General features: G+C 40.5%; 1 protein-coding gene across 1 annotated transcript in view; it reads left to right on the forward strand.

Moving 5' to 3' along the window:
• The window catches only part of tbck (TBC1 domain containing kinase), a 338,866-nt gene extending 330,937 nt beyond the window's left edge, over positions 1 to 7,929 (forward strand). Inside the window, exon 26 of the mRNA XM_072256396.1 lies at positions 970 to 7,929. Within this exon, the coding sequence (XP_072112497.1) occupies positions 970 to 1,080 (111 nt within the window). The 3' untranslated portion in view covers positions 1,081 to 7,929. The remainder of the gene's footprint in view (positions 1 to 969) is intronic.
• The last annotated feature ends 4,494 nt before the right edge of the window (positions 7,930 to 12,423 follow it).

Below are 12,423 nucleotides of genomic sequence, written 5' to 3' on the forward strand. Positions count from 1 at the left end.
AGAAGCTGGATTGTTCTGAGAGCTGTCCGTAACCTGAAGTTGCCATAAATCAGAAAAGTTGTTAGCTGAGATTGCGAAAAGTTGCATTGCTTTTTATTTAGAGATTAGTGCAGATCTCAGTTAGAATTAATTAATAAGTACAGATCTGCACTGCAATTTAAAAGAAACGTGCTGGATCACAAAAAGCTGCACCTATCTGTCAGGGCATCATTGCTCCGTTCAATGTATTGATGCTCCCACCTCTCCATCACTGCAATTTTCCCCGAATTATGTCAGGGTTTGTTGCAAACCTATCGATGCAATTGCTATCAAAGTTCAAAGTATATTTATTATCAAAGTGCATATATGTTACCACATGTTACCTTGAAATTCATTTTCTAACGGGGAAAAAATAAAGAAATACAATTCTGTAAAAAGATTAAACATAAAAAAAAGCTGACAACCACTGTGCAAAAGAAGACAAACTGAGCAAGTAAAAACAGGAATAATAATACTGACAACATGAGTTGCGAAGCCCTTGGAAGTGAGTCTGTCAGGAGGTCATAGATTCAGAATTAGTCAACCACTCCATTATCCCCAGAATAGATTAGGCCTACCAGATCAGGCTGACTTTCTATCATTTAGCAATTTTTATACTATACAATTAATAATGAATTTTATTTTGATATGCTTGTGTACATTTGAAGGTTTTTTTATATGATAAGTTCACCTTCATGAACAAAAAGGCAGTTATTTTTCCTTCTTCATTACTGATAAAGCTTTATTGCCCATTCCTAGTTCTGTGAATTAACCAACTTGTAGGCCACTTCAAAGGTCAGGTGGTGTGGTGGTGAAGTTGCTAGTAGTTCAGCAGTTTTGTTTCCCTAAATTAGAACAGAGAGACCGGTTCTTCACCAGGTTATCATTTGGCCCTTCACTGGGCTATTTCTGTGACGCTTCATTGCTAATGACTCCGCCTTTGTTCTTCAGTTTGCAGCTCATTTGGTGAAGCTAACTTATCCTCGAGTCTGCATCTTGGATGGAGGCATCAACAAGATGAAACTGACAGGACTACTGATTGTGCCTTCACCTCAAATCTGAACCGTTCGGACCCACAGCACCAGGGACAAGTGCAAGAACTCGGAGCTGGCTGAGGGAGTGGTAATGCCTGCGTCCAAGGGCCGTACCCTGGAATCAGTGACTGAAATCCTTGTCTAATCTTGTCTTAATCCTTAATCATGTGGATCAAGAACCTACAGTTTACTGCTGATGACAACATTGGTAAAACTCCATGGAGCAGTGTTATCCAATGCATAACACTGATACAGTAGAGATTTATATCTGAATGTTATTTAGCAAGGAGACCACTGATGAATCATGTTTTTCAGTACTTTCAGAAATGTAAAGTTTGTTGATTGTGACCTGTGATTTTAACTGCATGTTGTAGCACAATCTTTATTTAAGTACTAAGCACAAAACTAAGCCATTATTGCAGGTTTTTTTCAGTAATTTTAAAGTGCATCTGAAACAGTATATATGACAGGGATGAAACTGTTCAACAGGGTAGTTACCATGTTAATGAAACCCAAAAGATGGATTTAAATGGGCAGCACCTTTCAAAGGAACTAGAAAATAACTACCAAAACACTGATAATAAAAATGTACTGCATAATCCTGAGTGGCAATTGAGCACTGAGGGCATGTTCATGCGAGTTCGTAAAAAAATTGCTTTGGAGAACTTTGTCCCCACCCTCTACTGATCCTTTGTGTCTAATTTTGAGTTGAGTCTGTATGCCTGTGGTGACTATTGCTACTATCTGACCTGGATGAAGGATGTTCAACTATCCATTTAGGCCATAAGACCATAAGATAAGAGGAGCAGAATTAAGCCATTTAACCCATTGAGTCTGCTCTACCATTTCATCACAGCTGGTCCATTTTCCATTTCAGCTTCCAAACTCCTGCCTTCTCCCCATATACATTCTTGCCCTGACTAATCAAGAATGTATCAACATCTGCCTTAAATATACTAAAAGAATTAGCCTCCACAGCCACCTGTGGCAACAAATTCCACAGATTCACCACTGTCTGGCTAACGAAATTCCTCCTCATCTCTGTTTTAAAAAGATGCCCCTCTCATATGAGGCTGTGTCCTCTGGTGTTAGATTCTCTCATCATGGGGAATATCCTGTCCTCATCCACTCTAATCAAGGCCTATCAACATTCGATAATTTTCAATTAGGTCATCCCTCATTCTTCTGAAGTCCAGTGAGTACAGGCTGAGAGCATTCAAACATTCTTGATATGACAAGCCATTCAATCCCAGAATCATTTTTGTGAACCCTCCCCAATGTCAGCACATCCTTTTTTAGATAAGGGGCACAAAACTGCTCACAATATTGCAAGTGAGGCCTCACCAGTGCTTTATAAAGCCTCAACATTACATCCTTGCTTTTATATTCTAGTCCTCTTAAAATGAATGCTAACATTGTATTTGCCTTCCTCAATTGCAAATTCCTCAGATTTTTAAATGTTCTCTCTATTTAGAAAATAGTCTACCCTTTAATTTTTGCTACCAAAGTGCATGACCATACACTTCCTGACTTCTTTGCTCAGTCTCCTAATCTGGTCTCCTGTTGCACCTCAACTTCCTCAATACTAGCTGCTCTTCCAACTATCTTCATATTGTCCACAATCTTTGCAACAAAGCCATCAATTCTGTCATCCATATCATTGAGATACTGTGTAACGTAAAAAGAATCGCTCCCAACGCAGACCCCTGTGGAACACCACTAGTCACCAGCAGCCAACCAGAAGAGGCTCCCTTTATTCCCACTGCTTTATCCATGCTAGTATGTTTCCTGTAATACCATGGGCTCGTAATTTGTTGAGCAGACTCATGTATAGCACCTTGTCAAAGTCCTTCTGAAAATCCACTGATTATGCAACATTCACCGATTCTCCTTTGCCTATCCTCCTTGTTACTTCTTCAAAGAATTCCAACAGATCTGTTGGGCAAGATTTTCCCTTGTCAAAACCATGCTGACTGCAGCCTATTTTGTCATGTGCCTCCAGGTCCCCCAAAACCACATCCTTAACAATTTACTCCAACATCTTCCCAACCACTGAGCTCAGACTAACTGCCTATAATTTCTTTTCTTTTGCCTCTTTCTCTTCTTGAAGAGTGGAGTGACATTTACAATTTTTCAGTCTGACGGAACCACTCCAGAATCTAGTGATTCTTGAAAGATCATTACTAATGCCTGCACAATCTCTTCAGCCTAGGGTCTACACCTTTCAGTCCAGGTGACTTATCTACCTTCAGACCTTTCAGTTTCCCAAGATCTTTCTCCCTATTAATGGCAACTTCACACGCTTCTGATCCCTGACACCCTAAATCTTCCATCATACTGATGATATCTTGCACAGTGAATACTGATACAAAATACTTACTCATTTCATCCACTGTTTACTTCTCTACCATTACTACCTCTCCAGTATCATTTTCCAGTGGTCCAATCTCCTCTCTCACCTCTCTTTTACACTTTATTTATCCGAAAAAACTTATGGTATCCTCTTTAATATTACTGTACCGGCTAGCTTACTTTTGTATTCCATCTTTACCTTTTTAGTTGCCTTCTGTTGGCTTTTAAAAACTTCCCAATCCTCTAACTTCCCACCAATCTTTGCTCTATTATATGCACTCTCTTTGGTGCTTATCTTGTCTTTGACTTCTGTTGTTAGTCATGGTGGTGTTATCTTTCCTTTAGAATACTTCTTCCTCTTGGGATGTATATGTCCTGCACCTTCTGAATTGCTTCCAGAAATTCCAGCCATTGCTGCTCTGCTGTCATCCCTGCCAATGTTCTTTTCCAATTAATTTTAGCCAGCTCCTCTCTCATGCCCCTGTAATTTCCTTTTTCTCTATTGTAATATTGATAGATCTAACTTTAGCTTCTCCTTCTCAAATTTCAGGGTGAATTTGATCATATTATGATCACTTGTGTGTTGGCACGTGGCCAAGAGGTTAAGGCGTTGGTCTAGTAATCTGAAGGTTGCTAGTTTGAGCCTCAGCTGAGGCAGCGTGTTGGGTCCTTCAGCAAGGCACTTAACCACACATTGCTCTGCAACAACACCGGTGCCAAGCTGTATCGGCCCTAGTGCCCGTCCCTTGGACAACATCAATGGCATGGAGGGGGGAGACTTGCAGCATGGGCAACTGCCGGTCTTCCATACAACCTCTCCCAGGCCTGCACCCTGGAAATCTTCCAAGGCGCAAATCCGTGGTCTCACGAGACTAAAGGATGCCTATTATGATCACTTGCCCTAAAGAGTCCCTTTACCATAAGCTCGCTAATCAATTCCGGTTCATTGCACAACACCCAATCCAGAATGGTTGCTCTCCTAGTGGGCTCAACCACGAGCTAATCTAAAAAGCCTCCTTGTAGGCTTTTGAGAAATTCCCCCTCTTGGTACCCAGCACCATCCTGATATTCCCAATCTACCTGCAGATTGAAATTCCCCATCACTATTGTAACATTGCCCTTTCATCATGCATTTTCTATCTTCCATTGTAATTTGTGGACCACTTTCTTACTATTGTTTGCGGATCTGTATACAACTCCCATCAGAGTATTTTTACCCTTGCAGTTCCTTAGCTGTACCCACAAATAGACCATAAGACATGGAGCAGAATTAGGCCATCTAGCCCATCGAGTCTGCTCCACCATTCAATCATAGCTGATCCTTTTTTTCTCCTCCTCAACACCAGTTCCCAGCCTTCTTCCCATAACCCTTGATGTCTTGACCAATCAAGAACCTATCAATCTCTGTCTTAAATACACCCAGTGACATGGCCTCCACAGCTGCATGTAGCAACAAATTCACCACCCTTTGGCTAAAGAAATTTCTCCACATCTCTGTTTTGAAAGGGTGGCCCTCTATCCTCTTGTCCAAGACTTTCCCACCATGGGAAACATCATTTCCACATCTACTCTGTCAAGTCTTTCAACATTCAAAAGGTTTCAATGAGATCCCTCTCATCTTTCTGAATTTGAACAAGTACAGTCCCAGAGCCATCAAACATTTCTCGTATGATAACCCTTTCATTCCTGGAATCATCCTTGTGAACCTCCTCTGGACCCTCTCTAATGCCAACACATCTTTTCTAAGATGAGGGGCCCAAAACTGTACACAATACTCAAGGTGAGGCCTCACCAGTGCCTTATAAAGCCTCAGCATCACATTGTGCTCTTGTATTCTAGACCTCTTGAAATTAATGGTAACATGGCATTTGCCTTCCTCACCACCAACTCAACCTGCAAGTTAACCTTTAGGGTGTTCTGCACAAGTCCCTCTGCATCTCAGATTCCTGAATTTTCTCTCTGTTTAGAAAATAGTCTGCATATTTATTTCTACTACCAAAGTGCATGACCATGCTCTTTCCAACATTGCATTTCATTTGCCACTTTCTTGCCCATTCTCCTAATATGTCTAAGTCTTTCTGTATCCTACCCATTTCCTCAACACTACCTGCCCCTTCACCAATCTTCATATCATCTGCAAACTTGGCAACAAAGCCATCTATTCCATCATCTAAATCATTTATATACAGCATAAAAAGAAGTGGTCCCAACACTGACCCCTGCGGAACACCACCAGTCATTAGCAGCCAACCAGAAAAGGATACTTTTATTTCCACTCACTGCCTCCAGCCAATCAGCCAATGGTCTAACCATGTCAGTAATACCATGGGTTCTTAACTTGGTTAGGAGTCTCATGTGTGGCACCTTGTCAAAGGCTTTCTGAAAGTCCAAATATATAATCAATTCAACACCTTCCAACCCTTGTCACCTTCTTCTAACGCTTTGGTTTAATTTCTTACCCACAGAGCTACCCCTTCGCTTCTGCCTTCCTACCTATCCTTTCGATGCAATGTGTATCCCTGGATGTTAAGTTCCCAACTATAATCTTCTTTTAGCCATAATTTAGTAATGCCCACAACATCATACATGCCAATCTGTAACTGTGCTACTCATTCTTCTACTTTATTCCATAAACAGCACACATTCAACTATAACAACTTATGTGCCGGATTCACCCTCTTCAATTTTGTCATCCTGTTGACTGCAATTTTGCCCAGTTATCAGCCTCTCCTTGCTAGTAGTCTCAGTACACACTGCCTGTGTTTGTAACTAACTGCTCCATCCTGAGCCCTATCACTCCAGTTCCCATCTCCCTGCCAAATTAGTTTAAACACTGTCAAACTACTCCAGCAAACCTGCCCGCGAGGATATCAGTCCCCATCGGGCTGTAACCCGTCCCTTTTGTACAAGTTGTACCTTTCCCAGAAAAGATGCCGATAAAACATTAATCCGAACCCCTGCCCCCTGCACCCTGCACCAGTTCCTCAGCCACACATTCACTTGCTAAATCATGCTATTGTTACCCTAACTGTCGTGTTGCATGGGCAGCAATCCAGGGGTTACTACTCTGGAGGTCCTGTTTTTCAGCTTTCTATCTCACTCCCTAAAATCTCTCTTCAAAACCTTGTCTACCTATTTCATTAGTGTCATTGCTTCTCATGGATGCTACCTGACCTCCTGATCTCCTACAACACCTTGTGTGTTGGTGAAAAAGAGCTAGTTGTCTGGAGTTGGAGAATTCAACACTGAGTCCAGCAGGCTGCAACACGCCCAGATGAAAGATAAGGTGATGTTGCTTGTAACAGTGCAGGAGGCTAGAGATCTCAGAGTAGAGAATTGAAGGGTAGCCAATGAGAAGCTCAGGGTCACCCCTCAAGACTGAGTGCAGGTGCTCTGCAAAGCAATCACCCAATCTACTGTTGAATTACAATGTAGAGGAGGATGCCACATTTCTGAAGAAATGAAGGTTCTTCACCTGGAATGATAACTTAAATCCGGTATCAGTCTCTCCTAAAGTTTGTCATGCATTGTGCAGACCAAAATTTAATAAAAACAAAGCGTGTTAAAGGACTTTCCATTCTGAAATTTCAGCACATTCATTAGCAATGATTAGGTTTCTCATATCCTAGTTTAATATAAGGAAGAGCATGTTGAAGACCCAGCAGAAGAGTCAAGCTCATCAACCACGAAGCTACCAGGTAAGCTAGGCTGTCAGAGAAAAAAGTAAATAAACATACAGTCACAATAATCAAAGTTAGTGTGTAAGTGGAATAAACTGTTGGCCAACAAGTTTTATTGTCTAGCCCTTGGTGAAGAATTTGAATTCCACTGTGGAAACTGCAAATCTAACTGAGCCAGTGACAAGAGATGATGGTGACTTCTAATTCTGAACCTTTGTAAAGGAAAAGGATATTGTCTGAAATCAGCTTTTCTAATACTATCTTAAAATAATTGTGGATTACTGCCTCAGTTGCAATGCTATGAGATAAATGGAAAGGATGAGAATGTGAATGTTTGAGCTTTCGCCCTGCATGAGCAGAGTTTTGTTCTTTAGAGCCTGCTTCTGAGCTGCTAGCTTTGTCCAACCTACAGATTAAACTGTTTCTGGTCACGTTTTATAAAGTTTCTCAGAGCAACAGTCTGGGATTTTACCTTGTGGCCTTGTAGTTACTGCACGCTCTAATTGCCTATGAACAATAGAAGCATTGTGAAGACTTTCTCCTTCCATAATTGTGAGCACTGTTAACACAACTTAACTTGTTGTCAAGCACAGGAAGGATTACCGTGTTTGCTGGAGGAGTGAAAGAAGTTAGAATTTCAGATTGCAGCTGTAGTTTTGAAGAGTCGGGGCTTTACTGTTGGAATTTTCCACTGTGCAATCTTGTTACGGTTTCTGTGTGTTTTTAACTGATTAAAGTTTAATCTCCATAGAGATTCAACATCAGTGTTTCATAAGTAATCATGAATCTTGAAGACTAATGAGTGGGAATATTTAATACTTGTATGACAGGAATTCTTGATGCTTTTTATAGTAGGACACTTCTGCATAGAAACATAGAAAATAGGTGCAGGAGTAGGCCATTCGGCCCTTCGAGCCTGCACCGCCATTCAGTATGATGATGGCTGATCATCCAACTCAGAACCCTGTACCAGCCTTCCCTCCATACCCCCTGATCCCTTTAGCCACAAGGGCCATATCTAACTCCCTCTTAAATATAGCCAATGAACTGGCCTCAACTGTTTCCTGTGGCAGAGAATTCCACAGATTCACCACTCTCTGCGTGAAGAAGTTTTTCCTAATCTCGGTCCTAAAGGGCTTCCCCTTTATCCTTAAACTGTGACCCCTCATTCTGGACTTCCCCAACATTGGGAACAATCTTCCTGCATCTAGCCTGTCCAATCCCTTTAGGATTTTATACGTTTCAATCAGATCCCCCCTCAATCTTCTAAATTCCAATGAGTATAAGCCTAGTTCATCCAGTCTTTCATCATATTAAAGTCCTGCCATCCCAGGAATCAATCTGGTGAGCCTTCTTTGTACTCCCTCTATGGCAAGGATGTCTTTCCTCAGATTAGGGCACACAATACTCCAGGTGTGGTCTCACCAAGGCCTTGTACAACTGCAGTAGTAGCTCCCTGCTCCTGTACTCGAATCCTCTTGCTATAAATGCCAGCATACCATTCGCCTTTTTCACCGCCTGCTGTACCTGCATGCCCACTTTTAATGACTGGTGTATAATGACACCCAGGTCTCGTTGCACCTCCACTTTTCCTAATCGGCCACCATTCAGATAATAATCTGTTTCCCTATTTTTGCCACCAAAGTGGATAACTTCACATTTATCCACATTAAATTGCATCTGCCATGAATTTGCCCACTCACCTAACCTATCCAAGTCACCCTGCATCCTCTTAGCATCCTCCTCACAGCTAACACTGCCACCCAGCTTCGTGTCATCCGCAAACTTGGAGATGCTGCATTTAATTCCCTCATCTAAGTCATTAATATATATTGTAAACAACTGGGGTCCCAGCACTGAGCCTTGCGGTACCCCACTAGTCACTGCCTGCCATTCTGAAAAGGTCCCGTTTATTCCCACTTTTTGCTTCCTGTCTGCCAACCAATTCTCTATCCACATCAATACCTTACCCCCAATACCATGTGCTTTAAGTTTGCACACTAATCTCCTGTGTTGGACCTTGTCAAAAGCCTTTTGAAAATCCAAATATACCACATCCACTGGTTCTCCCCTATCCACTCTACTAGTTACATCCTCAAAAAATTCTATGAGATTCATCAGACATGATTTTCCTTTGACAAATCCATGCTGACTTTGTCCGATGATTTCACCGCTTTCCAAATGTGCTGTTATCACATCTTTGATAACTGACTCTAGCAGTTTCCCCACCACCGATGTTAGGCTAACCGGTCTATAATTCCCTGGTTTCTCTCTCCCTCCTTTTTTAAAAAGTGGGGTTACATTAGCCACCCTCCAGTCCTCAGGAACTAGTCCAAAATCTAAAGAGTTTTGAAAAATTATCACTAATGCATCCACTATTTCTTGGGCTACTTCCTTAAGCACTCTGGATGCAGACCATCTCTAAGTGTGTAGTGAAGATTAATTTTTCTCGCTTATTTTGCACTTGTGTTTAAATACTATAATATTGCTTAACTCATCAGATATTTCACTCTGGTTCCAATTGTAACCACTCCACAAATGATAGCCATATCTCCAGCTGCCTGGGCTCTTGAGCTCTGGAATTCCTTCCCTAAATCTCCTCTTTACTTCTCTCCTAATTGAGGACATCCCTTAAAGCCTACTCATTTAACGTTTAGTCATCTGTCCTAAATCTCCTTTGACTGATAATACTCCTATAGGACATTTTGCTACATTGAAAACTTCATGTACTAAAGTAGATAATATTTTTTTCGGTATTTGTCTTCCTGAATCCACAAGTGACATGACATTAGCATTCATGTAGGTAGCAGTTCTTTGTATTGGGAAGTGGAGCCTTGTGTAAATCAGGAAGAGGTTAATTTAAATATTTATTTGCAAAAACATGAACAGTTGAAAAATACCACAACAAAATACTGGAGGAACTCAGCAGGTCAAGCAGCATCCATGGAAATGAGCAAATAGTCTATGTTTTGGGCTGAGACCCTTCTTCAGGACTGGAAAGGAAGGGGGAAGATGCCTGAATAAGAAAGTGGAGCAGGGAGTTTGTAAATCTGCCATTGGAAGATATCATCTGTGTTGCCCTGCATTTTATTAGTTCATACTTTGCAACATCTGATTCATTCTCAAGACGTGTGTCTCATGGATTTTCCCCTTACACCATTCATGATTGATGTCTCATTACACATTGTTGGACTTGAGCCTAACGCAGTAATGAAGCTCGAAACTCCAAAGTCATTGATAAGTTACAGCTGCAACTCCAGTCTGCTTCAGGAATCCAGGAATGATCTAGGTTTGGCAGAAAAAGTTAAGAACAGCGCAAAGGAAATCTAATGTATATTGTTTACTCACTATGAAGATAATTTTGAGGCTACTATGTATTTGGTAATTTACTCTTGACACAATATGATCATTGGCATCTTTTTTTTATCCTCAAGCTGAGGTAAATGGGTAGCAGCACTATTTAGTTGTCATTAGATGTCCTGATGGATTGCTCCTTGAATCAGTATAGTTCTGATTAGTGATGGAACTTCTAAAGATTGTTAAGTGAGTACTTTGAAACTGCTAACTCATTGAAGGAAGGATGATGTATGTTTTCAGACTAGTGACGGACTTGTATTCTAGCAACTTTGGTTCTCTTGTTTTTCTCTGAAGACAATATTATTGAGAGAGAAATCTTTACAAAAATAGTATTTATTTCTTAGGGTCATAGAATGACACAAAGAAGCTAATCAGACAATAAAGCATGCCTATGCAATTTCTAGTCAATTAGTCATCTGCCATTTCCTCATAGGCCTGCCAATCACCATCTTATGTCCCCTGGTCTTGACCCTTCACCAATAGAAACAATTTCTCTCTAGCTATGCTTCATATATGCTTTATGATTTTAAGTATGTCTCAATTTCCTCATAACCACCTCCACTCCATGGAGAACAGTCCCAATACAATCCCAATTTCTCAACATAACCGAAGTTCCATACCCCTTGAATTATTTCACTAAATCTAATCAGCACCCCTTTGACAGCCTTCTTTTTTAACCAAATCCCAATACAATACCACTACCTGAGGTTGAATCAGTGCTTTATGAAGTTTGTATTGACTTTTTTGTACTTAGATTTCCTTTCATTTCTCAGTATTAAATTTGATCTGCCATCTTTGTGCTCATTCCAGCAGACTGTCTGAATCTCCTTGAAATCTATTACTCTCCTTCAAAGTTGACTACCTTTCCAAGATTTGTGTTAAATGCGGTCAAGTCACCCAAGTTCAGATCATTAATATGCTGCTAATCTTTTTAGTACTCACTTATCAATTATTATCCCAGCTAAATCAGAATCAGGTTTATTATCACTGGTATGTGATGTGAAATTTGTTAACTTAGCAGCAACAGTTCAATCCAATACATAATCTAGCAGAGAGAAAAAAATAAATAACTTTTTTAAAAATAATAAATAATTTTTTTAAATAATAAATAAAATTAAAAAATAATAAATACATAAATCAATTACGGTATATGTTAATTGTATAGATTTTATTTTAAACCTGCAACAGAAATACTGTATATTTTTTTAAAAAAGGGAGGTAGTGTCCAAAGATTCAATGTCCATTTAGGAATCAGATAGCAGAGGGAAGAAGCTGTTTAAACTACATCCTTCCTTACTGAAAGTCTACAACGTCAACTTAGTCACCTGCATCCCATTGAGTCATATCAAGTCATATAGGCCGGTGAGCTTGACATCAGTAGTGGGTAAGTTATTGGAAGGTATTCTAAGGGAATGATTACGTAGGTATTTGGATAAACAGGGACTGATTAGGGATTGCCAACATGGCTTTCTGTGGAGTAGGTCATGTCTAACCAATCTTGGAGTTTTTTGAGAAAGTTACCAGGAAAGTTGATGAAGCCAAGGCAGTAGGTGTTGTCTACATAGACTTCAGCAAGGTCCGGCATGGGAGATTTGTCAAAAAGGTTCTGTCATTTGGTCTTCAAAATGAAATTTAATGCGGCCAACTGTGAAGTATTGCACTATGGGAGGACAAATCAGGGTAGAACTTGTATGGTGAGCAGTAGGGCACTAAGGAGTAAGGTAGAAGAGAGGATCTGTAAATAAGACCATAAGACCTAGGAGCAGATTTAGAACATATGGCCTATTGGGTCCACTCCACCATTCCATTAAGGCTGATATATTATCTCTCTCGACTCCATTCACCTGCTTTCTCTCCATAACCTTTGGTGCCCTAACTAATAAGGAACCTATCAACCTCTGCTTTATAGGGTACCACGGTAGCATAGTGGTTAGCGTGACACTATTGCAGCTCAGAACGTACTTGGGTGTTCAGAGTTCAAC

This window comes from Mobula birostris, chromosome 4 (genome assembly GCF_030028105.1).
Source record: "Mobula birostris isolate sMobBir1 chromosome 4, sMobBir1.hap1, whole genome shotgun sequence".
In the NCBI taxonomy this organism is placed as follows: domain Eukaryota; kingdom Metazoa; phylum Chordata; class Chondrichthyes; order Myliobatiformes; family Myliobatidae; genus Mobula; species Mobula birostris.